General features: G+C 30.9%; 7 protein-coding genes across 13 annotated transcripts; 3 read left to right on the top strand and 4 right to left on the bottom strand.

Moving 5' to 3' along the window:
* Window positions 1–959: 959 nt before the first annotated feature.
* On the bottom strand, window positions 960–6,828 carry LOC122520047 (clustered mitochondria protein homolog). Its single transcript, XM_043639949.1, has 16 exons — window positions 6,557–6,828; window positions 6,038–6,460; window positions 5,587–5,953; window positions 5,338–5,474; window positions 4,973–5,253; window positions 4,770–4,896; window positions 4,511–4,685; window positions 3,942–4,144; window positions 3,722–3,863; window positions 3,436–3,641; window positions 3,144–3,350; window positions 2,967–3,065; window positions 2,552–2,896; window positions 2,197–2,469; window positions 1,988–2,113; window positions 960–1,890 (listed from the first exon to the last, which is right to left on the bottom strand). Exons 1-16 carry the CDS (start codon window positions 6,632–6,634, stop codon window positions 1,261–1,263), a joined length of 3,819 nt encoding a protein of 1,272 aa, XP_043495884.1. The 5' UTR covers window positions 6,635–6,828; the 3' UTR covers window positions 960–1,260.
* Window positions 6,829–10,710: 3,882 nt separating this feature from the next.
* LOC122520044 (density-regulated protein homolog) lies at window positions 10,711–12,101 on the top strand. Of its 2 annotated transcripts, none has more exons than XM_043639944.1 (5): window positions 10,711–11,051; window positions 11,175–11,259; window positions 11,404–11,583; window positions 11,803–11,942; window positions 12,010–12,101. In XM_043639944.1, exons 1-5 carry the CDS (start codon window positions 10,950–10,952, stop codon window positions 12,052–12,054), a joined length of 552 nt encoding a protein of 183 aa, XP_043495879.1. In that variant the 5' UTR covers window positions 10,711–10,949; the 3' UTR covers window positions 12,055–12,101. The 2 variants fall into 2 exon arrangements, with proteins under 2 accessions (XP_043495879.1, XP_043495880.1); XM_043639945.1 differs by having other exon boundaries at window positions 10,715–11,051; window positions 11,407–11,583.
* Window positions 12,098–13,294, bottom strand: LOC122520046 (DNA-directed RNA polymerase III subunit RPC9). Of its 2 annotated transcripts, XM_043639948.1 has the most exons (4): window positions 13,217–13,294; window positions 12,762–12,851; window positions 12,404–12,674; window positions 12,098–12,311 (listed from the first exon to the last, which is right to left on the bottom strand). In XM_043639948.1, exons 2-4 carry the CDS (start codon window positions 12,767–12,769, stop codon window positions 12,186–12,188), a joined length of 405 nt encoding a protein of 134 aa, XP_043495883.1. In that variant the 5' UTR covers window positions 12,770–12,851; window positions 13,217–13,294; the 3' UTR covers window positions 12,098–12,185. The 2 variants fall into 2 exon arrangements, with proteins under 2 accessions (XP_043495883.1, XP_043495882.1); XM_043639947.1 differs by lacking the exon at window positions 13,217–13,294 and having other exon boundaries at window positions 12,762–12,953.
* A 371-nt stretch (window positions 13,295–13,665) lies between these two features.
* On the top strand, window positions 13,666–17,964 carry LOC122520042 (serine/threonine-protein kinase ULK2). Of its 4 annotated transcripts, none has more exons than XM_043639940.1 (13): window positions 13,666–14,217; window positions 14,349–14,441; window positions 14,511–14,561; window positions 14,640–14,709; window positions 14,785–14,961; window positions 15,033–15,267; window positions 15,532–15,843; window positions 15,924–16,190; window positions 16,264–16,511; window positions 16,587–16,955; window positions 17,049–17,176; window positions 17,263–17,398; window positions 17,517–17,964. In XM_043639940.1, exons 1-13 carry the CDS (start codon window positions 14,128–14,130, stop codon window positions 17,588–17,590), a joined length of 2,250 nt encoding a protein of 749 aa, XP_043495875.1. In that variant the 5' UTR covers window positions 13,666–14,127; the 3' UTR covers window positions 17,591–17,964. The 4 variants fall into 4 exon arrangements, with proteins under 4 accessions (XP_043495875.1, XP_043495874.1, XP_043495873.1 ...); XM_043639939.1 differs by having other exon boundaries at window positions 16,252–16,511; XM_043639938.1 differs by having other exon boundaries at window positions 15,903–16,190.
* Window positions 17,905–19,384, bottom strand: LOC122520045 (translocator protein). Its single transcript, XM_043639946.1, has 3 exons — window positions 19,114–19,384; window positions 18,417–18,629; window positions 17,905–18,320 (listed from the first exon to the last, which is right to left on the bottom strand). Exons 1-3 carry the CDS (start codon window positions 19,219–19,221, stop codon window positions 18,135–18,137), a joined length of 507 nt encoding a protein of 168 aa, XP_043495881.1. The 5' UTR covers window positions 19,222–19,384; the 3' UTR covers window positions 17,905–18,134.
* Window positions 19,113–21,665, top strand: LOC122520043 (soluble lamin-associated protein of 75 kDa-like). Of its 2 annotated transcripts, none has more exons than XM_043639943.1 (5): window positions 19,113–19,199; window positions 20,551–20,749; window positions 20,849–21,029; window positions 21,160–21,336; window positions 21,415–21,665. In XM_043639943.1, the coding sequence occupies exons 1-5, from the start codon at window positions 19,177–19,179 to the stop codon at window positions 21,534–21,536; spliced, it is 702 nt and encodes a 233-aa protein (XP_043495878.1). In that variant the 5' UTR covers window positions 19,113–19,176; the 3' UTR covers window positions 21,537–21,665. The 2 variants fall into 2 exon arrangements, with proteins under 2 accessions (XP_043495878.1, XP_043495877.1); XM_043639942.1 differs by lacking the exon at window positions 19,113–19,199 and adding an exon at window positions 20,180–20,369.
* Window positions 21,666–21,847: 182 nt separating this feature from the next.
* LOC122519723 (AP-3 complex subunit beta-2) lies at window positions 21,848–26,057 on the bottom strand. The gene is made up of 10 exons (XM_043639385.1): window positions 25,756–26,057; window positions 25,564–25,639; window positions 24,900–25,481; window positions 24,500–24,796; window positions 24,092–24,359; window positions 23,289–24,005; window positions 22,915–23,202; window positions 22,558–22,829; window positions 22,079–22,443; window positions 21,848–21,996 (listed from the first exon to the last, which is right to left on the bottom strand). The coding sequence occupies exons 1-10, from the start codon at window positions 25,887–25,889 to the stop codon at window positions 21,849–21,851; spliced, it is 3,147 nt and encodes a 1,048-aa protein (XP_043495320.1). The 5' UTR covers window positions 25,890–26,057; the 3' UTR covers window position 21,848.
* Between the last annotated feature and the right edge of the window lie 342 nt (window positions 26,058–26,399).

Here is a 26,399-nt window from a genome sequence, read left to right as displayed (position 1 = left end):
CATCTGCGTGTATGTGTGAATGATTACAAATGTAATAATGTATTTAAGTGTGCCATTATGCTAGATACCTCATTATTGTTTATTCTATGCATAATAAAAGGCAAATGCATTATTTATAATGATCGGTATTTTCGTAAGTAAATGGATTTATAAAAAGAAACGACGATCAGGAAGCCCCTTAAAGCGAATTTAATGAAAATCTAAAAAATAAAAAGTAACATTTCATGATTAATGAGCATAAAATGGCATTATACATTTCTCTATCATTGGTAACAAGAATAATGAGCAATGTAAGTATATTTTTATGACACAAAAGGATCACTTTTCAAAATACATGTGCTACTAATAACGTATACTATCTATAACTATAAAAAGAAAAAAAAAACAGAAAACAAAGTACTTAAATGTAATAAAATGTCGATAAACGTTCACAGTCCATTTAAAAAGAAAAAGAAAAAACAAGCGTCATCTTAAGATCTTTTTTCGTATATGCAAATAACATTAAAAATTTGATAAAATAAATCAACAAATGATCAAAATCTGACGCATCTTTATGGGTTGCACGTCGTGTGTGCGCACGTGTTTATATGTATGTATGTATGTGTATATGTATATGTGTATCTATGTATATATGTATATGTTACGATATAGTTTTGCCATAATGAAAGTATAAATATTCGAGGCCTTAGAAAAATGTTTTGCAATTATTATGAAAATTTTTAACTTCCTCTTCAATCAAAATGAATTTTTTCAATTACGCGTTTGAAATTTTCTTTTTTTGGTATTTATCAAACCACACCGATAAATTCTCTTCTTTTTCTTTTATATAAGAGAACAAGATCTCTTTGAATGTTATTTACATTTAAACAACAATTCAATTCGTTTATTGTATGTGATTATGATATCATTAAAGGATTATAAGTAAAATCCGTAACATTTATTTTTCCTTTTTTCTCTCATTTTTGTATTATTTTTCCAAATGCGTTCCTTTCCCACATTATTGATTACGACTTTAAAACACTGCACTGCAAAAGTTCCAACATTATTATAGCACTATAAACAAATATAATGCACTATTTGACAATCCTATTACAAAGACACTGCGCCCCACTCCGACTTTAATCCCAATCGTGTATATGTGTTCTTATAAGCGTCATCCTTCTATTCGAAGGATAAACGCGGGCATGATCAGAGAGAGAGACTAGGATTCGAAAATGGTACTACTAACTGTTTCTATCTCTGTGTATGTGCATAAAAAGTTCAGCTTTCTGTTATTACTGGTTCCAACGTTGCTGTTTTATTCTCTTCTAATTTTTTGTCTTCGGACTTTGGTTGTTCAACTTTTCGATTTTCTTGATCGTTTTTCTTACTTTCAGCAGGTTCGATCGCTTTGTTTTCATTGTCTGGCGATTGTTCCTTCTGTCGCTTTTCAATTTCCGCTTTGAAATTTTCAATATCCTGTTGACTGATTTGTACAAAAAGAATTCCATTGATCACATTCAACATGTCGAGAACTGAGCCCATACTCGGTGGTTGAACTTGAATAGGCGGTAATGTAACACCAGATTTTCCCGTGTAAATTTCGTTCATCTTCTTTTGCAAAACTACAGCTTGTTGAGTGAGGTGTCTGAGACAGTCACTACTTTCTTTTGTCTTTTCATGATCTTCACCCAATTGTTGCTTGTAAATTGCATAAGTTTCTTTCTCATTATTTAGAGCCGCACGGAAATCACCCATACATGATTGGGTCCTTGCTACGAGATGATAGGACACTGCTACTTTTAATGAACGCGGACCATGATAACGAAGATTTAAATCCAACGCATGTTCCAAAAATCTAAGCGATAATTCGTACTCCCCGACGGCGTGTAATATTAAAGAAATGTTGCTCTGTAAATACATAAGAAAAAATAAAATAAAATAATTATCAAGTGTTAATTATATATTCTAATATTTTATCTTAACAAATAATCAATTTTACACTTACATCGAGTAAAGCTACTTCCGGATGATCTTCTCCGCAAACTAACAATGCGAGATAACGTGCTCTATACAATAGTCGTAACGAAACTGATACTTGACCATTTGCGAAAGAATATAAAGCTAGATGAATCTAGTAAAAAAAAAATAAAAGATAAGTTTCCAATAATCCTTATACTGTTATAGAAGAATATTCATTCAATTTCAAATACTTACATATTCCGTGATAGTGTATGGATGATCTATACCATTAACTCTTTCCGACATGAGTACAGCTTTTTGTTGAGTTGCTAACGCCTCTCCATGATCACCCATTATATAATTCAATCTTGCAAGCATTCTAAGACATTGTGCAATTTCAGGATGCATAGCACCATAAACATTATTCAACAAATTTAATGCTTCGCTAATTAATTCATATCCATCTTTCAAATAGCCTTGCTGAATTTTACTTTGTCCAGTTGTATAAAAATTGTAAGCATCGCTAGCCTAAAAAAATATTAAACAATTTATTTATTTATTTATTTTTAAATATTTCGCGATAATTTGTCAACTTAATTCGTGTACTCACTCTAGGATTGATATGTTTAACAACAGGGAAAATATTCAAAATATCTTCCTCAAAGAAAGTGGCTCTATTTCTGTTTTCAAAATTATATTCGCGAAGTAAGATTTGAATACCCGTTTTTATGCAAAAACCACGAAGCAAGGATATCTTTTGCAAATGGAAATGTTCGATCGTAGAATCCAATGATTCCGGAGTTGGGGTTTCCCAATCGTAATAACCCTTCAGATCTGCTTTAATTTGTTGCCAAAGTGATTTAGGCGTCAACGATGCCCATTCTACTGCCGACTGTTGAGGACCATTATTTCTACCCTTTCTTTTATTACGTCTTTTTGCCGTTTTACGTTGCAACTGAAAATAAACAATTATTGTCGTCCGAACAATTTTATTTTTATCGTGTAAATGTTTTATAGTAACTTACTTCTTCAAGATTTTGTTGAGGATGTATGATTTGTGCTGAAGATAGCAAACAATTTAAAAAATGACTAATAGCTGCCGAAAGACTCATTAATTCTGTACCCTAAAATGTAAAAAAATAAAATAATGTCAGTGGATCGAAAAAATTGTTTTTGTTATTAATAATATTTTGACAGTTCACCTGCATATAAGATGTAAAAATATGTTTAGCCGATCGTAAAATAAGTTCGGAAACAGCGATACGATTAAGATATCTTAACTGAGGTACAGCAGCTAACATAACCGCTAATTTTCCAAGATAACGAACGTTAATACCTCTACCATGCAAAGCTTCTATCAAAGTGCTACCATCCATGGCAGCAGCTGTATGATCTAAACATTCTCGAATCTAGAATAAAAAATTAATTTGTAATAAACTAACGGGTAGGGAAATGCGAAACTGTAATTTTGCTATTATCTACAAATAAACTCACAAAAGTTGGAAGTTGTACAGTTAATAGAAAATCTGCAGCATCCTTGACCAACTGCTTTTGTTTTTTCAACGTAGCCCCATTAGGATCTGGATGGTGTACACCAGGTGAGAAAACATCTGGGTTAAATCTTACATCAAATTCCGCATCTCGTAAACTTCCAACAGCTGCTGCGGCTCTACGAACTATTTCCTTAGTACTTTCTTCAACTATATTAAAAACCAAACAAAAAGTGAAGAATAAAATATAAGCAACATTAAAAATATCGATAAATAGTAACTAAACATACGTTCTTGTTTTTCACCTCCCGTTATAGAATCAGTAATGCTCTCAACGATTTTTTTCGCTTCATCGGCCTCCATCAAAGATTGGGTTGAGACTTCTTTGTTACTATCGACCGCGACAACGGTTGTTTCATCTTTTTTATTTTCCTAAAATAATCGATCATTCTGAATAAAATATATTGAATAGTTTACAATGTTACACATAAAATTAGAAAATTATATTACCTTTGAAGAAGATTCCTTTTCCTTCTGAGATTTTCGTGCAGACGTGAGTTGTTGAAGATGAATGGCAGCATGTCTAATAAATTGAACGTATCTAGCTTCAACGAAGGAATCGATTAATTCTTGACGAAGACAAGCTAATTTGTGTTTATGTTCAATCGGAAAACCTAATGCCCTTGCTTCCTGACGTAACTCAACTCCTTCCACTAAAAAAACAAGTAATATTTGAACCAAATATAATTGTTTTAATACGCGAATATACTTGTAAGTAGTAACTTACGTTTTTAAGAAATTAACATGGGTGGGAAAGTCCGAGTAAATCTAGAACCTAATGCGCAGAATCATTTCCAATGATACCCAATTACAGTCTACGGCTACTACAAAAGCCTCAATTTTACTAGGAATCGATTAATTCTTGACGAAGACAAGCTAATTTGTGTTTATGTTCAATCGGAAAACCTAATGCCCTTGCTTCCTTACTTAACTCAACTCCTTCCGCTAAAAAACAAAGTATAATTTGAACAAGATATAATTGTTTAATAACGCGAATATAATTGTAAGTATTAACTTACGTTTTAAGAAATTAACATCGGGTGGGAAAGTCCTGAGTAAATCTAGAACATAATGCCGAGAAGTATTACCAATGATACCCGTACAGTCTACGCTACTAAAAGGCTCAATTTCCTCTCCAGTATCATTAATTACTATTTGAGGCAATAGTTTTAATTGCTGTCCAGCTTTGTTTAACTGTAAAAATAAACGTATTATGTATGGAACAATGATATTAAATATGCGTAAAATTTATTTTGATTTATCATCAGTCACGCATACCAATTCAATATATTTAGGATGTGTAAGAACGGTTTTCCCAAAAGCTAGAGAACCATATACAACAGATTGTTCTTGTTCACGTTCTAAGATTCCTGGGATAATAGATTGAGCAGTAACACGATAACCTCTGCGAATATTAATAATAGAATGATTCAAAATGAAAAATTCTTTTTATATAAAATATCTAATTTCCAAAAATATACCTATAATCAATAACAACAGTGCCAAGAGTATAGAGTCCAAGTAAATCAACAGCAGCATAAACTCTAACGCCTTGCAAATCATTACGAGGAGCAACGAATGCGGCAGCATCACCACCAAGTTCCTTGTAATGATCTCGTACATCGAAGCCTAAAGAGAAAAAAATATTGTTCCAAATAAACATTTGCATCTTAGCTTCCTCGCCCGGATTTATGGCCATGACGTTGCCATCGATAACGGCTACCGCGCCTCGAGTCGCTGCCGCGACAAAATCACTGTGAACCTGAAGAGACACACTTCTTTAATACCATCAAATACTACAACGATATATTCAAAAAAGAAATATTTAAACAAATCAAAAATAAACCTTGAAAATGGCACGTTCTCTTAATAATCTTTCGGGTAAATTTTTACGAGGCAATTCTCTGGTAGTTTGCAATTCTTCGTTCCAATCTCGCGTTTGTCCTGGGATGTGTTCTTCATAACCCAGTTTTGACGAGAAAGCTATAAAGAGTAATGAAAGAGTGTTGAAAAAAAATACAGCAATAAAAAATGTAATTAATCTTATCATAATTATTACTCCAAAAGCTATTGCATATTTATGATTAGAACTTACTATCTTCGGCACGTATAGCATCAATAGTGTGCTCAGTTTGTGGAGCACTCCATGCATAAAGTTGATAGGGTGTGGCAACTCTTTCGAAAGGATGTCTTTGGGTTCTCCGTCTTTGCATAGCAGCGAAGCCTCGTTTAAAAGCTGGACTCAATTGGTTCAACAACTCGATCAAGCTATGGCACAAATGACTCGGCGTTGCTGGTTTTGGATTAAATACCTCCTTTGTTGATTGATTAACAAAGAAACCCCTAGCGCAGGCCGTTAAATAATACTGCTTGTCTTCCAGAGTTATAACATGTAAATATAGAAGATCACCATGTAATTTTCTGTGACCTGGGGGTGGATTCCATCCGGACGTAGTTAACACCTGTAAATGATAATACATTGTATTTAATAATAATGTTATTGATTTATACAATAAAATTTGATAATATTAAAAAATGATTCTCACTTTTAGGCACGGCGGACATTTTTGTTCGTTAGCTTGAGGTTGCAAAGGTAATAATGGCCTGTCTTTACAGCCAGGTATAATGTAATCCGGTGGAGTGCAATCGACCGAATCCGCGCGCGTTTTCTTTTTCTCAAGAATATCGCCATTGGTAACGACGTTTAGGAACGATAGACTACTACATTCAACGCCATTATAAGCGTCCGTAGGATCTACAGATTTCAATAAGTCTCGAACATGTCGGACGTGTATACGAGCTTCTCGCATCGTGTAAGGTTCTTCTACGACCTTAATAACAGAACCTTCTTTTAGGCCCTCAATATTTTTCAACTCGGCAAAATTGTCCAACGTGTTCCCATCGAGTTGAAGGGAAAAACAGGTACGATGACAAGTGTCCTCGCGATCCATAAGCAATTGATGAATTTCCTAAAAATGTATCCAAGTGTTATTATTAAAATATATGAAAGATTTTGTATAGGAAATAAATGTGATTGTTGTTTTATGTTTATTTAATGATTATACCTGCACCAATTCCATGCTAGACACCTGAATATCAAATGGCTCGGCGCCAGGGCTAACGATTTTAACAGTAAATCCCATATCTTGGATGTAAACAACTTCTTGTTCGTTTGCCGCATCTTTTTCTTTATCCTTGTCTTGTTCTTTATCAACTTTTTCCTCCTTCTTATCCTTTCCTTTCTCCCCTTCCTTCGTGGCTTCAACCTCGCCCTTTTCTACAACATTTTCTGCAATCGTACTGGTGCTACCACTTTCTTCGCCGTTCTGCTTCACTTCTGAAAAGCACAAAATAATAAAATGATGAAATCATCATCCCTTCATAGTTGTTTCATTAATTTTCAAAATTTTACTATCATTAAATATTTTGATTATTTCGTTATGTAGATGTTCTTGGTACCACCACAACTTGCATTTACCAATGCACTTATAAATAAACACCAATGTAAATAGTACGCACTCAAATGTCGTACTATTTTTACCGATCCCATGTTTGCAATATATCTATCTGTATAGATATATAGCAGACATCGATCCTACATTTATTATGAATATCTAACGCATCAAAGGATATTTGGAACTTTTGAAAAATATCAAAAGCAGAAAACCAACAAATTCAACAGAAAATGAATTCTTCGATTTTATCGCTGGAAGGAAATCATCTTATCTACGATTACAAATTTGTTCTTATTTTCTCAAGTAATAAATCTTTATTCATAGATATAATTTCGACTTTATCGCTGAAAGATAAGCAAGAGAGGAGAACAAATAAAATCATAGGGATGATATAATGAAATGAAGAGAACAAGAAAAAAGATTTAAACAACGTATTTATGCAACGTAAAGTCATTCGTACGATTTAAAAAATTATTCTCTTATTTTTCTTCGCTTGCATACATGCAATATTGCGTAATTACAATTTGCTATATTACTCATCTTTTTTTTATTTTTTTTATTTTCTAGTTAATAATTAACAATCGAATTTATTCGGATTTAATCTAAAACATTTGACGAAATAAGAGACATCTGTGACCAATTCGAAATGTTAAGCATTATTGCATCATGCTTTGTATCAAAATTGATTGTTTCAAAGATAAAGAAAAAAGGAATAAAAATTAATTAGAAGGGCTTGTAACGATGAAAGGTAAAGAAACATTATTAAAGATATCGGAGGGAAAACAGTACAATCGTTGTTTTAATGGCTCAATAGAGAAGACAAGACCGATAACCTCTCCTTATCAATATTTTTTTTTTTCTATCATTCGCCATTGTATTTTTGAAATATGTGAAAGGAAGAAAAATTTATTCGCATTGACGTATTGTATTTAATATCTTTTCTTTATATTTCTTAAATAAAAAAAAAAAAAAAAACGTGTCTTTTATTTTATTTTCAATTTTTAATCTCGAAAGCGGGAAATAATAATTTTTAAAAATTGGTCAATACGCGGAAACGTTCTTTCTTTGTCGTACGAATAATCAGTTATTTTACTGTCTTATTTACAATTTTATGTATCATTTGGACGTATAATACGTGTACGTAATTAAGATAAAATTCCAATTGCGAAAGGATAATAAAAAAGAAGTCAAGAAATACACACATACGCGCGCGCGATCACGCACACAAAATAAAATCAAACAGAAAGAAATATGAATTTTCGCTTATGTCGTTTGACTGACGTAGTAGTTCCATCTTTCAAAGCAACAGTGTAGTATGTGTAGTTCGTTAACTCGCATATGTCTCTTTCCTGTCTGCTCTTTTTTTCTTCTAACGGAAGAAACTAAATATGTATTTTCTAAGAGAAAAGAAATATGAAAGAATAAAAAAAGAAAAAAAAAGAAATGAACAAGAATATATATACATATCTCCTTGGTTGCACGTTACGTTCAAGAAAAATGAGTAATGTGCGTTGCTTTTATAATCTTATTAGATTTGATAACTCCTCAATTGCGTAATGTAATTTATGCTCTTGAAAATCTTTCTGTCATGTATTAAACGATAAACTTATTTAAATACATCAATAACCAGTTGCGGTCGCAAAAAGTATAACGGATAGCGAAGTTAAACAAATTGTAGTAATAATGACCATTTAAAAAAGAAAGACAAGAAACATATTTTATGATACAATGAATTATGATCTAAAAATAGAACAAAGCAAGCATTTAAAATTTTTTTTTTTACTTATTGACATATATATATATTTCATTAGATTTTCTTTTTTTTTCTTATTGTATTTTGTTTTCTTTTGTAAAATATTTCTTGTAAACAAAGAAGTAGTAAACATAGAAATTAATTCGGTGCCATTTAAAAAAACAAAAAAATTTAGCATTTATTTACGTGGCGTTAGTATTTAATTTCTACAACTAAAGTTAAACTTTTCCAAAGTTAAAATACACGCGTGTCTTTGCCGAGGCTTTACCAATGGCCGTTATATTCTCTGCGCTATTACCATCACAAAAACGAACTCTATAAGTTAACTCTGCTAGGAGTCGACACGACTATCGTCAACGACGAGTATTTCCTTGCAAGCTTTGAGCGTTAAAAGGTGAAGGGTCAGCATAAAAGAATCCCCTCATTCGATGAATCGGTAGTATTACAAATCGAATCACTCGACTAACCCAACAACTATCAAAAAGACTATCGATATTTTATCGTATCGGTAACTGTTTGAAATTTAAACGTAAGCGCGGTTAAACAATTTTTCGCGGGGAATAAAAATGGACGAGTAATAATACGAGAGATAATTTCGTTGAATTATTATTATTATTATTATTATTATTATTATTTCATTTCTTGTATTATATAAAGGAAGAAAATTTATCTTAATAATAATCTGAAAAAGAATTTTTAATCTTTTGTACGAATACAAAATTCGTAATAATATTAATACGTGATCGTTGTTAATCGAACATGTCGGTGTTATCGAAAATATCAATATGAATATGTTACATTCAAATATTTTCATTGAAGATTTAATTATTATCTCGAGTAAAGTAGTTGAATATCTTAATAAGAGTGCATCGATTCGAAGAGACTTGCGAAGAGATGCGTAAATGCAGCGCATAGAAGAATTCGTCTTACGTTGAAAATTAGATCGTTTTCCAACTATGATAGATATTCTATATATACCTATAGACACATATATGTATGTATACGTACATAAAAGTAAAACAAAAATAGTAAATGTGAAAAAGAAAGTGTTTTTTAATGTTCAAAAATATAATGATAGATAGGAAGGAAAAAAATTAAGTAAGCGTAAATTCGTCTGCTAGGTAGCGTTTCAGTGCGTCTTCTGCTAGATTCCTTCTCTTCCTTTCTCTCTTTTTCTCTCTCTCTCTCTCTCTCTCTCTCTATCATTCTCTTATTCTCCTTCTCTTTCTTTCTACATGGTGCTCACATGACTCCAGAACGAGCGAGATTCGCGCAATTTGAGAGATTATATAACTTAACTCTAGGACCCGGCGAGAAGGATAGAATGAGGAAGAGAAAGAAAAAGAGAAAGAGAGAGAGTCCCCGGATGCCTCGATCTGAGCGCCCAGTGCCATTCCTCGTCGATGATAAATTCACGTTAGAGTTAATTTCAATTTCAAACGATTTCAAACGATTTCAAACGTAACACCAATCGACTGATAAATTCTCACGGATAATCACTAGATTGTGAGATCGCGCCACTTACTTTTTTCTTTCTTTATTTCTTTATTTCTTTATTTCTTTCTTTCTTTCTTTCTTTCTTTTTGTTAATTTTCGAAATGTTACAGAAAGACAGATAAATAGATTGATTGATTGATAGATAGATAGATAGATAGAAGATAGATAAATAGAGAGAGAGAAAGAGAGAGAAAACAGAACACGGGCACGATCGACGACCAACTTTTTCACGGGGCGGCACACTACTCGGTTCCGCGCTGCACCGAGCCGCTTTTCTCTACCACACGTGTGTTTCGAACGGAGTACAAAGTCTAACCAACCAAATTGATCGAACCAAACCTTACGCACGCGACACTTCGATCGCTCGAATGCGACTCGCGCGATCACTGATACGTCGAATTTCGACTACTTCCTTATTGGCTTATTGATACGGTTACGCCCCACCTAACTTTGCTTTTTCATTGGATAAACTTCGAATACTCGCTTCTTATTGGTCGACAAAGGCGCGTGTGAACATTTGTATTACGTATAGAAGATAAGAATTTACGATCATCCGCATAGGACTAACGTTCTAACCTTGCCGCGATTTGTAATTACTTTGCGACACAAATTTAAAATCAAGTCGTCATCATTTACTCTACTTTTTTTGTTAACGTTAATAAACGATTTTATATTTCATAGGTTTATCGATTTTTCTCGGTGAACTACGTAGTAGATTTTAGTCGCGATATTTACTATTTAATTCATAGAAATATGTCGGCAATTGAAGTACCAGATTTACGATTAGGACCTAATCCTAACGTTAATTATCCAATTCAAGTACAATATTGTGGAAATTGTACTCTTCCTATCGAGGTAAGACGATGAATTGTCAATGAACTGTCAATATTAGATAATTTCCTTTTTTTCTCATATGTCTTTTATATTTAATAATTACCCTGTACCCTTGCTGTGAACTAATGTTTTTCTTTTTAACAGTATTGTGAATATTACCCGGAATATGAAAAATGCAAACTCTGGTTGGAAAGAAATTTGCCAACTGAATTTGAAAAGGTTAAACTAGGTAAATTATTCGACGAACGATTAATAAAATTATCGTATACAGCTCATACAGTAACAATTTACTCATATAAAACATATTTATCCAGTTTAACAAAACTACTATAGTATATTGCATATAATAGCTTTGCAATTTGTATGCGAATAGTAGAAGATGGAAGTACGGAAACTGGTGGAGGAGAAGATGAGAAGAAAAGACAGAAACGTGGTGGTAAAGGTATGCTGAAAACAAAGAAAAAGGAGGACGTTCCTAAATTAGTTACCGTATCAAGAGCTCCACGAGGAAAGAAAAAATCTGTAACCGTTGTCACTGGCCTTAGTACATTTGGTAAGTATCATATGTGGAATTTATTTTGTTGTATCTTAAAACTAATTACTTATGAATTTGTATTATTAGCTTCTATAAATGTATATGATATTTCTATAATAAACTTAGGTTGTGGAAGATGTATTTTAGTTAATTCATTCGGTCAGTCATGTTAACCCTTATTGTACAATAGATATTAATTCGTAATTATTTTTTTATCAACGCATTATCATCTTACAGATATAGATTTGAAGGTTGCCGCTAAATTCTTTGGCAGTAAATTTGCTTGCGGATCTAGTGTAACAGGTGACGATGAAATTGTTATACAGGGTGATGTCAAAGATGATTTATTTGAAGTGATTCCAGAAAAATGGCCTCAGGTATATATATATTATATATATTTTTATAAAATCAACTTTTTATATATATGTTTTTATTTACTTTTAGATTGATGAAGACTCTATAGACGATTTAGGTGATCAAAAAAGGTAATGGATTGATTAAATTTGTGATTCGCACAAATACATATTTAATATGCTATTTACATTGATGTTTATTAAAAATAAAATGTATATAAATAATGACAAAAATTTGGCTTACTATTTTTAGAGATCCATAACTCTCTAGCATCCCTCTTCTTGTTCTTCTTCTTCGTGCTCATCTAATGGTTCTCCGAAACAATTTTGAATTATTTCCAATAACGATTCTACTTCTTCAGTGCTTAATCGTTCTTCGCTGTCTTCTATAATCTACAAAATTATTATATCGATTATTTCGTTAATTATTTATTTGTTCATCGCGCGCGTATTGTAAATCATAAGAAAAATGACAAAAGTAATACCAATTGAATTTCGAGAGCCGTTTTAGGACAAATGTTTAACAAAGTTAACTTTTCTGATTTAGTAAGATTAAAAGGCTTCACAGCTTCTAAATACTTTCTGATTTTCTCAGGAGTTTGTTTCTTACAAGGGGTTTCTTCCAAATATCTTATTGTTTGATAAGTAATAGTTGCCAATTGATTTTGAGTCATTTTTTGTTTTTTATTCGATTTCATATTTTGAAGCATATCAAAAACTTCGTAATTACTTAAAAGGGCTGAAGAAGCGTTTAGTCTGTAAATAATCATTAACAATTTCATTTTTTACCAGCAATACACATATACACATAAATATAATATTAATAACAATATTACTACTTACACTTCCATCTTGCAAGAACAATAATTTGTCTCTTGTAAAATAATAAATTATATATGAATGGTAATTTGTGTTTTTTTCTTGATATCTTGACTGTAAACAAAATTCACAAAATTATAAATTCTTTGAGAATAATATGTAATATGTTACAATACTTGTAACAATGTCAATCGAACTATGAAACATATAAATAATTTATCTTTTCATTTACTATTTAATGTTTAAATATAAAAAAGTAAAGTTCTTGCAATATTTAGAAGAAAAAATAATGAATAACAAAGGATGAATCACACGTTTTCGTACTACAAAGAAAAAAGGTTAGTTGGTGAGTTAATATTATAGATTATGATTTGTACTAATTTATGTTTCACTCGAATATGTTTGCTTTTTATAAATAAATGAATGTTTATTAAAAACACGTTTAAAATATTTTCTTAATGAAACGCGTGCAAATTTACAGTGGAACTATTTTTTCACAGCGTGTGTATACAACACGTGAACTAGAAATGATATCTATGGTTCATAGCTGATCGAAATTAATTTTTACGTTCTAACAAAAATATTAATTTTTTTTCTTCATAGATTGACCATATGTTATTATATAAAAAATACAAAATAATTTTTATATAAAATATCATTAAATTTAATAATAAATATTAAGGAAAAAAAGTTTCATTAGGAATAAATAAATAATTCATACTACTGGAAAATTTCGAACCTTAAAATAAAAGATCATTAATAATCGATGCAAGAATGTTCTAAATTAAATTTCTTTATGAAATTTGTAGAAAAAAAAATATAAGTATAAAAAAATTATTTATATAAAAAGAAGAGAAACAAAGAAAGGAGAAACAATGAATGGTCAAACGTCGTACGTCCCTGAAAGTGTTACAGAGTGACCTCTGTAGTAAATGCATCGCTGAGTTTTATGTGTCTGACATTTTTCAAGGAAGCCACTCTGTTCATGATTCTCATTGTTTGGTGTTTTCGAACGTGCCCCCCTCCGTCTTGCAGTGTGGACAGTGAACAGTGCGAAAAGTTTTCTATTGATGATTTGTAAAGTTATAATTGGATACGATTACGGTATTAAGGAGGTGCATTGATACATTCGTGAGGGAAGGGAAAACAAGGATATGAAAATTTATGAACGATACAACAAGGCGGAAGATTCCTTCACGCTCATATCGATCCCATTACCACGAGCGATGCATTTCTTTCATTCGTCAATCTGAACGTGTTTGTAAACTATTGACCTTGTCCGCAAAAGATCGGTGAATTAGTTTATCCGCTCCTATCCCCCACCCTATTTATTTGCACTTTTTCCTTCTTACATTACCGATACGAAACTGGAAATAATTATTTCCTTGGAATGGAGGTCATCGGTGATTACGAGTATAACACCAAGGACCTGATAGGTCACGGTGCTTTTGCCGTCGTTTATCGAGGCAGAATACGTAAAGTAATTATTTTTCTTCTAGTTTGGCTTCTCTTATTTTTCTTACCTTGCCACACGTGGTAACCAGTTGTGACGTATATTCGACATTTTGTTAAACCTAATGCATTATAGTGATATACTTGTTACGTTTGTAGAAACCTAATTACGTAGTGGCGATCAAAAGTATAACCAAGAAGAGTTTAGCTAAATCGCAGAACCTTCTTGGCAAGGAGATTAAGATTTTGAAGGTACGTTGTTATCGGTTTATATAAAAAGTGAAAGAAAATTTTTATTATTTGTTTTGTTTTGTTTTGTAGGAGTTAACGGAACTACATCATGAGAATGTAGTTGCTTTGCTAGATTGTAAGGTAGGGATATTTTTAATTAAGTTATAGTCGAATAAGCTTCTCTTCTTAGAGTTTAACAGCGTTATTTCATCATTTCAGGAATCTAATCATAATGTCTTCCTGGTTATGGAGTATTGTAACGGTGGAGATTTAGCTGATTACTTAGGAGGTATATATTATTATATACTTATCATTCTACTAAGAAGAAGTAATATCATTTATATATTTTCATTTTGTTCGATAGCGAAAGGAACTTTGTCAGAGGATACTATTAGAGTATTTCTCAAACAATTAGCAGGTGCAATGAGAGCGTTACATGCCAAAGGTATTGTTCATAGAGATCTTAAACCACAAAATATTTTACTCAGTCATAACTGTGGCAAAGCATGTCCACAACCACATCAAATAACGTTAAAAATAGGTAAGATGTATATGAATAATATATTAAATGTTATGTAATAAGATGACTATATGTCCAATTGTATATTACAGCGGACTTTGGTTTCGCACGCTTTTTACAAGACGGAGTAATGGCTGCTACGTTGTGCGGTTCACCAATGTATATGGCACCTGAAGTAATCATGTCACTTCAATACGATGCAAAAGCAGATTTGTGGTCTCTTGGAACAATAGTGTTTCAATGTCTTACTGGAAAGGCTCCATTTCAAGCTCACACTCCACATGCCCTTAAATTGTTTTATGAGAAAAACGCTAATCTTGGTCCAAAGTATGTCTTTTAAAATTATTTGTTAAATTTTATGGATTTACTTTATATATATACAGGGTCTTTTGTCTAACTAGACCACCTTAAATATATTGCTTATTTTGTACGATAGAAAAAAATGTCAGAGGAAAAAAATATTCTGTTCGAAGATGCTAATATGATGATGGGCCGAATTTTTAATATAAAATTTTAAAAATTTTCCGCCAAAATGAAAAGATGAAGTATACTCATTAAACAAAATAATGGATTGATCTATTATTATTGTAGGATTCCTGCTGGAACTTCACCAGCATTATCTGATTTGTTATTGGGTTTGTTGAGACGCAATGCGAGAGATCGAATGCCCTTCGATGAATTTTTTGGTCACCCTTTTCTGCAAGGAGCTAGGGAAAGTCCCAGTCCAGTTCCTGCAGAATTACCAGCTTCACCTGCGACATTAACTGTTCCGGAAGGAGCAGGAGTTGTTGTAAGATCTGATCCGGAACCAAATAGTCCATGTTCCAGTCCAGAAGATGATTTTGTGCATGTGCCAAGTGATCTTAGTAGTGATACAGACAATAATACTAACACGCAAGTCAAGTAAATAGTTTTTGTTTAACAAATACGCATATTTGATAAATATCTCTATTTAGTTATAGGTGTTGTAATCATCGTTACAGGTACATGAAGCAAAATACCAGAGAGACAAGTCCACCACGTCCATGCTTTTTACCCATATCTGAACCAATCCCAGTTCCCACACAAAGAAGCACAGCACATCCATCGTCACCTTCTGGTAATGTAAGATCTGGAAGTAGTGCCGTTCCTCGCTCTCAGCCGATTAGTATGAAGCGAAGTGTTGATTCTCACAGAAGTCATGCTCTTGATATTGGCTCTCTTAGTCCGCCTAGTGTGCAATTTGTAATAGGTACACCACCTGGTAGAAGGTATGGGAATAATATTCATGATATTTATTACTATATATCATTATATCTTTCATATTCATAGAATGATTTTTAGATTGAGTGAAACACCACCGCCTCCTAGTACTTGGCAAGTTAGTCCAGTGGCACGACATTCACACAGTGGAACATCGCCATTACGCAGATCAACGGGAAATAATAGTGCATCTTCACCGTTACTTTCAGGTCCATTGGCAGTTTTAGGGTCCCCTACTTCAAGAGCTTTTCAAGATAACAATAACACACTTAGGCATTCGCCTGTTATTCCCTTTGGCACAAGAGCTGTTACTCTTCCAGAAATATCAGGTTTATTATTATTTTTAATTAATTATTACTATTTTATTATTATTATTTTTATTATAACTTTTTTTCTATTTACAGAAGCGGGTAGTTTTCAAAATCTTTTTCCGGATGTTAATCCAACTTTAACAGAAGATCGTCCATTGACATTTATAGCCCCAGAACTCCCAGAAGAAACGCTTTTAGAACGAGAACATTCAGAGATCTTAGCAAAATTGAATTTTGTTGTAGCATTATGTGAATGTGTATGCGAAGTTGCTAGAAATAGAGCTGGACCATTAGGTGCACCTTTAGGTGGTATTGAACAAGCCAACAATGCAGCCACAAGAAGAAGAGCAGAACAAGTTATTTTATTAGTGAGAGCTCTTCAATGGTTGAGTTCCGGGCTAAGCCTTGCAACTCAGCAACTCAAAGCTGGTAGATTGCAACCTACCGCAAGTGTAAAAGAAGGTATCAAATTTCATTTAAAAAAAATAAGTTAACAAATTAATGGATAAAGATAAGATACTATAAATAAATATATTTTACTTTGTAATTTTGTAGTTGTCAGTACAATGAATGAAAAGTTTAGATCTTGCCTGACAGAATGTAAACAGCTTAACAGTGCAGGATTACTTCGACAACCAGGAGCTACGGCAGATAAAATTCTATATAATCATGCAATACAAATGGTAATAAAAGTTAATGCATTAAATTATTCTACAATAGCATCATCATTGTAATAATTAATTATCAATTTTTATTTTCTTCCTTTTAGTGTCAATCTGCAGCACTCGACGAATTATTTGGAAATCCTGCTGAGTGTTTTCAGCGTTACCATACGGCGCAAATATTGTTACATTCATTATCACAACACATCAGTCACAGTCAAGACAAAGCATTACTTATTAAATGTAAGTGTTTTTTGGTATTTGTTGAAAGTTTAAAGTAACCATAATTACTAAACAATATATATATATCATTCTTAATGACTTACCTTCATATTTTGTTCTTTCTTTTTTTTTCCTTTAGACAAAGATGCGGTTGAAAAAAGATTATACGTACTTCAGCAGCAAGGTTACATTTATGCAACTGACCCTACGTAACGTTCGTGAAAATCATCAACTGAATGCTATTCCGCATTCAGGCCAATACTATATTTGATACCTCTGTTGTGCAAGATCGTTTACTCTATTCTGTATAAAATAATATTAATTTACTTTTAAGATTGTTTAGAGAAGATGAATATATAAGCGATTTAGTTTTAAAACATAGTATAAATTGTTAGAAACTTATGCAGAATAGAGTAGACTTAAACGAATCAAGATTTATGAAAGTGATTCCTCCTAAATTAGTTTATATATAATTTATCAACCAATACCAATAATGGATTATGTCTATATACTGTATAATGTACGTATGGTTGATTAACTAATCTTTATTTCATATCAATTAATAAACATGTGTATACTAACAACAATTATTTGTGCGTTTAAATGCAAGGCACATATATTTACTAAAGAGCAGTGATATAACAACTGTAAAAAAATAGAATGCTATATGCGTCCTTAAAGCCAATATTACTACATATATATTTCTTGTCCTTTTTTAAATTATTATTTTTTATTTTAATAATCTTTCTTGTTTTTCTTATTCTTTCTTATCTTCTAATGCTTTTTGTGGATTATCCCTATATATTACATAATTTAATGCCGTCGCAAGGGTACCCCATGCAAAGTAGGGAACAATTAATAATCCAGCTAGTGGATTCACTTGGTAAAAGGTTACTGCCATTGCTGCTGATGTTCCCCATACTAGTAGAAGTTCATATAAAGCCTAAAAACGAATATTTCAAAAAAATAAAATTTATCCGATAATAAACAATATTATTCCAAACTACTAAATTACTAATGCAGGTGATAATTAAATTACCAATTTAATATTGTGTCCTCCAAAAAAGATAGGTGTCCAAGCCCAATTCAAAGCTAAATTAGCACCATATATTGAAAGTGGTAAGGCTGCTTCTTTAAATCCTCCGGCATCTCGCCATACTAAATACGAAGAGTAACCTATTGAACTGTAAAGAGTTGTCCATACTGGCCCAAATACCCAATTTGGTGGTGTCCAAGATGGTTTTTTCAAAGACTAACATAAATGAAATAGATGTTAAAGATTATTTTAAATATAAATTTGCATTACATAGAAAACGAATTACGTTTACAAAAAAATTAAGTTTCACTCCCAAAATCATAAAATTTAATAAATCATTTATCAATGAACTCAACAAGCATGCATCTACATAAACTCACACAAAAAAATACAAAAGAAAAATAATTATAATCATATGAATAACACGCGACAATGCATTGTTAGTAATATTAACAAATAAATTCAAAAACTAGGCGGGTCTTTTATTAATATTTCCCGCCAATAATTTTCAAATTACAAAATCTATGCGTTTCCTTCCGGAATGACATAATTATCATAGTCCAAATTTTTTTCTTTCTTTTATTTTTTATATTTCTTTTTTATTAAATTTTCTTTTTCAATCGCTTAGCGTCTATTACGTGACTGGGGAAGAATGATCGATAAGAGTAGAAAAAAGAAAGAACAAAATTCTTTAACTTACCGCATACCATGGATTTAGATTTTTTCGTACGTAATAAGCACCTAGCCATCCACCGATATTTGGATGGACTACGCCAATTACTACTGGTAATGATTCTTTAATCAGCATTTTGAAAAGTTTAATTATTAATTCTTGATAAGCTCCGAACAGTAGGATGTTATTGGACTATACTAAGAAGTCGATGCTTTCACAATCGTTCATACTACTAATATTTAAAATGAGGTGTAACTTGTGTATATGTGTGTTCGTAAACGCCGGCTTGGTATCTTCGTGTGTATGGACTTCTGCGCATATTCCATATATACTACATAACATATATATATATATATATACTATAGATATGGATATAGATATATACTATATATATATAGCATATTACGTAGAAATGTAAAGATGTGCATGTATGTATTCATAGAAACAAATTATCATGACGTGGAGAAACTTCTATACGAGTTTGTTGAGATAACAACACTTGGTGGGAGAAATTTCTCGTCATTTATTAGAATTCTGTTCATTTAACATAATAATTGCTTATGATATCAAATAAATATTTTAGTCCGGTAAATAAATATACTAATCCAAAAATGATTTCATTATTTATCTTATCAATATGATGCAATAATCATTTGTTGTGAGTATACTTTTCCTAGACTTACTAGAGGAATACACATTTTTCTTGATTATTTTTAATTGAAATATTGTTGGTCAAACTTCATAAACTATTCGAGTTTTCTATTTAACGTTAGTCCTTAGCATTTCAATTAGTATTAGCTTTTCAATCGAATTAGTATGCGTACGGTGTAAATAAATACTTTCACGATGCATTAAGAAACCATAATGAATTTCTTCAAAGAAAATCGAAGTATTTATTTAAACGTTTTCTATTTCATTATTGTTCATTTTATCTCGTAAAATATTATATTGTACTTTTTTGTTTTTATCTAGTCATTTTATTTTTATGTAGAATACAAGTTACTCGAAATGTGGAATAAAAAGGCCGCCATTTTAAAGATTTTTTAATTACCAACATTAGGTAGTTTAGATTTATCTATAAAATAGAATCGTGATTTCATTGGTTATCATATTTATCAGTTACTAAAGTTATTATCGCTTAAGATTGTATCTCTTATGTTCATACAAGTTTATTTTGATCGATGTCCCTGTTATTTTTTGTCAAATCATCCGGATGATGACCATTACGTTAGTTTCATTGTAACCAAATTGTTTAAATTTTCGTACAAAATGATATGTTCGAGGTAACATCGTTCAATAATTGTTTTTTCGACTATTTATTCTATTAATTAACAAATCGTTGGATTTTAATTATCTAACATGTACATTTTCATTTTTTAATCGTGATATTAATAATGAATTTGTTTTTTGTTTACTTAAAAAAATGGATATATTTATATAAATAATGTATGCATTATTATTTAGGTGTACTAATTACGAGCAAAAAACAGAATTACCGAGGATAATTCAAACGCAATTGGATTTAAAACAATACAATATACAAGGAACGATATATCGACTCGATTGTAATAAATGTAATCAATTTGTAGCTATAAAAGTGAACGATAATATTTTAGACATAAATAATAGTTTTCAAGACAAATATGAAAATAATTGGAACGAGGTTACGTTTATAAATTATTTTTTGATTAACGTAGTACGATACATGTGATTGATACACATTTGATTAACGTAGTTACTACAAAGTACGATTTCTTTTTAGGTGAAGACCAATCAAGAGAGATTAATTTATTATATATTATGTCGAATTATTTATGTTGAACTTGATACTCCTAAACCGGAAAAATTGGAGACGCCATATGATTATGCTGATAATTTTGATATCGTTTTAATTAGATGGGAAAATGGCATACCTATCGGTTTTTATACCGTTAAACCTAAAGGTAATTAACAATTTTAATTTTTTTCAATTTAAATTTAATTCAATTTCAAATTTTTAAATAGTTCAATTTTTTAAAAATTAATTTCTAATTTTTAAATTTTTTAACAATTGTAAATAAATTATATTTTTAGGAACTGAAGTTTATTCGACAAATGAAAGATATACGATGCCAGTATTAGATACGGCATATATTCGTTCGAAATACAGGAATAAAGGATTTGGTACCGAAATTTTATTTGATATGATCAAACGTTTTCCAAACGAGGATATTGGATTTTCTAAACCAATTTCTGATAATATGTTGAAAGGTAAAAACTATATTTCTATGTTCTATTTATTTTAATATAATGTAAATAAATTTAAACTGTGATTATTTTTGTTTATAGTATTACAAAAATTTTTAAGAAATTACAAGGAATATAGATTACGATTTTGGGAAATAGCTGATTGGGATATTTATGATTCGCAAAAATTGATATGGTTTGGAGTAAGAGATAAATTACTTTAACGAAGAATATTTTGATTTTATTCAAAATGCAAAGCTCATTTGAAAATTATAATAAAATACGAATATATTTTCTAAAGGAAAATATGTTGTTATTGTACATATATCTGAAATAAAATAAATTGAACATAATAATTACTTGCTCCATATAATATATATATATACATTACGTATAATATTATATATTATGTAATATATATGTTTAATAATTTTATGGTAACATAAATTGAATGATTATATTATTTGATTAATATATGATATATTTTTTTTATCGATAAATCTTCCTATCGCGTGTGAATATAAGAAACATTTCATTCATTTTAAGTTACTCTTAAATTCATTTAATAAGATTGAACCTATGACCATTTTTTCACAATTTACACATATTTCCAAATGTTCTGTGTCAATGATTTTGATTGTTATTAATACCAATGATTTAGATGCTAAAGTATGAGCAGCATATCTGAAAATTTCAAAAAAAATTATACAACTTACACAATATGCTTTTCTTTTTTTGAATGTGAATATTTTTAAAAATAATTTACCTGATTATTTCATTTTCGCTTGATATCATTGCAACGTTTGCAGTTTCGAAAATTTTTTCGGACAGATGTTTCCTATTCCCCGAAAAAGTTATTTTTGCTGAGTTTTCGTTCATACCTTTTAATTTAGCTTTTTCATTGTTAAACATTGTTTCTGGTAGCAACACCGATCTGATTATTTCTCCGATAGGAGCTTTGATAATCACAGGACAGGAGTATTTCTCTTCGTCGATTATAAAATCAATATTAAAATTTGCCGGTTGCGTAGAGTCATTAAAATTAATACCTAGTGTAGAAGATAAAGTCGAGTTTATTTCTAGCAATGATATTTTCATAAAGTCGTGAATTTGCATTCCTTTTTGAAGATTCTGAAAAACATAAAAAATAAATATATAATATATAATAAAATAATATATATATTATACCATACTCTGATTATATAAAATTAACATATTCATGCCTAATTCACAAAAATATTTCACCTTATTTCCAATTTGTATATCTTTGATTTGCTTATTTCCTTCGTTCGTAAATGTTAATTCAATATTAATCAAATGTGAGCTAACTAAATGTTGTGATCTTGTAAATCTGTATTCCACTTTTAAACCATGACCTGTAATACTATTCAACATTTCATATTTTTTAATAGGTATAAAAGAGGTAGACACTTCTCTGATGCCATCTGAGGCAATTGGATTAATAGGCGTTAAAAATCCACCTAAACTTGGCGTCATTATCGGTGTCATTGGTACAACTGTAATATACAAATTTTGTTTAATTTCTTTTTTTTTTAGCTTCATGCACGAGTAATGTTTTTTTATATATGTATATAATTTTACCATCATCTAAATCTAAAAGTAAATCTAAGTTGCTTTTTGGTTTCTCTTTTTGTTCTGGTTTAATAGCTTCTTCCTCTTCCTCTTCTTCGCTATCTTGAGAATCGCTGTCTTCTTCCGAATCTGACTCTTCCTCACTATCTGTCGTACTATCCGATTCTTCTGATTGTTTTATTATTTTCTTTTTGTCATTATTTTCAGACTTATCTGTTTCAACTGAGTATTCAGAGGAATCGCTTCCTTCATCAGAACTCTCGCTTGCTGATGTTTCAGAAGATTCATTCTCCTCTTCTGTTAACAAGATTTAACGTTTGACTTTTAAGAATTATTCACTCTTTCTATTTGTTACACAATTTACAATATTAATTACAACTTACCCTCATCAACAGTACTTTCTTCATCGCTGTAAAAAGGCTTCTCTTTAGCTTTTTGTTTCTTTTCTTTTCTTTCCTTACGAGTATATTTATATTGTTCTTTTGTATCTTGCACATTAATCGGTTCTACATTTCTAACAGATGGATCTGGTGCTACTTCAGGGAAAGGTGGCAATGAACGATATCCTGCACATGGCATATTTAGATAATGAGACAAAGTACCTAATTGAAATTCGGAATCTTTGAATCTTGAGGTTAACGTAGGTGCTGGTTTTGGAGCTAAGAAAATTCTTTTCGCAAATTCAGGAAGTTTCTTTTTTGCTTCGTTATCTTCCGAAAAAATAAAATGTTTCAAGAAACGTGCACGATCTCTGATGTCATAATTTTGATCGTATTTTGCAAGTTGGAAGACGTACTGACAAAATGGTTTAGTTTGTATTGGATTGTTCAAATACAATTTGACAGCTAAATTAAGAGTTTGTAACTTAACGATGTCTTGTTCATTGATAAAATTTTTAGCCATTTTTCTTAAAACATCAGGTGCAATTTTTGGTACGCGATCTGAGTATTCGCCTAACAACCATAAAATAGATGCTCTTGCTTGCGGTATTGTTATAAAATCCATTAATTTAGCCATGTGAGCGATTATATCTTTGTGTTCATTTGGTTGCGTTTGCAATAACTTTTTTATCACAACAACACTTTCTGCCACAACAGCCTCTAAGGAAACAAAGGAAATACAGGTGTAGAAAAATATTATATATATAAATATAAAAGTTAATGGTTTTAAACTAATAGAAACTTACCATCTCTGTTACTTAGCAAAGAAACTAAACCACTTAAACATGTATCTGTAACTTCTTTTATATTACTGGCGCATCTGCCGATAGCTTGAATGCTAGCTCCAACAAATTCTTTATCACTACTTGAAATATATGTTTGGAATTCTCTCAATATTACCCCAATACTAGTTTCAGTAGCTAAATTTGTTAATATATCTAATTTCAATAGTTTTATATGCGTGGGATCTGAAGTCCTTACAAAAAATGATTTCAAGAAGGGTTCAAACATGCCCTATATAAAATAATACTAAAATTAATCATTTATTCTGTATTATCTAATAATTGATTAGATTATATACATATACATAATTAAATAGTTTAAATGAGATATTATAAAATGTACAGTATACTTTAACATTATACTTACATTACCTTTCTTGTAATAGACATGCTCGCAATGCAATGTAGTACGATGCTCTGAACTTCTCTATGACCTCTCAATAATCTTATTAATGCTTTAGCAGCGATTATAACTTCACTACGTGCTGCTGTATGATGATATAATTGTGATACCGCCATTACAACCGAAGCATTACGACTTTGTAAAAGCGGTTTTGTATTTCGTAATAACAAACGATGATCAGGATCTACAGAAAATTTAGGTTTTTTTGTATTAGAAGAATCCGAATCCGAATCGTAAAATGGACGATTTTCATCTTCTTCCAAGCTCTAAAAATAATTATATTTTTTAGAATCATTTGTAATAAGAAATCAATCATTTTGTGACTTAATTTGTCTTACGTAGTAAGAATTACATCTATATTATACTTACATCTATATTAGGATTAATAAACTGCGCTCTGGCATATCTCGTGAGCATGTTAACTATGACTACTTGACCCCACTCGTCAACATCGACTAATAGATTACATAATTTTCTGTAATTTTTATGTATCAAGTCTATTCTTTCCGGACAGACTTCTTCAAAAGCCATTACCGCAGAACCAACAACAAGAGTTGTCTTGTCTGACAAAAGTTTTTCTAAAACTCCAATCAATTCCTCTTTTTGTTCAGGATCTAAAGAATACAGTTTAGGAATAGCGTGCGCTGCTGTTTTACGTACATATGGTGACATATCACTAGCAGAATCTTTAATGGCAAGCATCACAATTGGTACAATCATAGAAACTCTGATGCTAGACAAAACTCTTAAAGCGCTGGCTCTTATCAATTGATTGGGATCTTTCAAAGCTCTTTGGAATGTAGATATCGACAACAGTGCAAGATCTTGTTGGTCTTCTGCGTAACGTACTAAATATACATATACCAATTTTTTAACTTCAATGTTCTTTGATACAACATTTTTTACTACTGCTGGAAAAAGTTCTGATGCGTCTCTTCCTTTAGCCACCATCTACAAATTTATACATCTTTATAATTTTATCAGTATTTTTTACGATAAAGTTTAATAATCAATTGAGACATAATTTAATTACCCCTATTATACGCTTCATAGCTTCTAACTTTAAACCATCTTTGTTACTATCTAACATTTGCTTCAAATCTTCATGTCTGAAAAAATTATTCATACTAATTTTTATACATAGATAAAATACGTACGTATATATAATATTATAAAATAATTATTATATATAGCATATTCGATTAGATTAATAAATCTGAATTACTTTTTATAATCTGAGTGGAAAAATCCACCAGATGCAGGATCTGCTGCAAGCTCCGGATCTCCTGCACTTGATGGCCTATCACTACTGTATGATCCACCATTGTTTGATAAAGTATTTGCTGCAGCAGTTAACATGATGATTCGATCTTCCGATTGATCTTATTGATTTAATTTATTAGATGAAATATTTTGTAGTTTTCTTTTTTCAAGTAAAACGCTACTTTTCAAAACTTTTGACAGCCAGCTGTACTCGCCAAGAATCCATAATATTCCAATGACAGAGTCGCCAACAGTACAAATTCTAATTCATATTTGTCCAAATCTATTTCTAAATTTAATTTGTTTAAGATTTAAACAAAAAACAATAAGATATTAAATTTACTTACGATATATGTGAATGTATTTAATAAATATGTATTATAAATAATTTTAATATATCTAATATTTTCTATTTTTATTTGTAATTTATATGCAATTGTGATGCATCTGTGCATCGTTGCAATGAAATTTTGTTTCTAGGTATTTAACGTATCACAGAATCACGTTTCCTATGCTGTGATTATACCTTCATCTACTTTGATCTAAAATTGAATGATAAACGTGTCCAATTTAGTTTATCTTTAACAATAACATTTAGTGTTTATT

The sequence above is a fragment of the Polistes fuscatus genome, unplaced genomic scaffold, assembly GCF_010416935.1.
Source record: "Polistes fuscatus isolate 324 unplaced genomic scaffold, CU_Pfus_HIC Scaffold3, whole genome shotgun sequence".
NCBI classification, from domain to species: domain Eukaryota; kingdom Metazoa; phylum Arthropoda; class Insecta; order Hymenoptera; family Vespidae; genus Polistes; species Polistes fuscatus.
The sequence above is the reverse complement of the archived record's forward strand: the minus strand, read 5'-3'. Positions and strand labels throughout refer to the sequence as shown.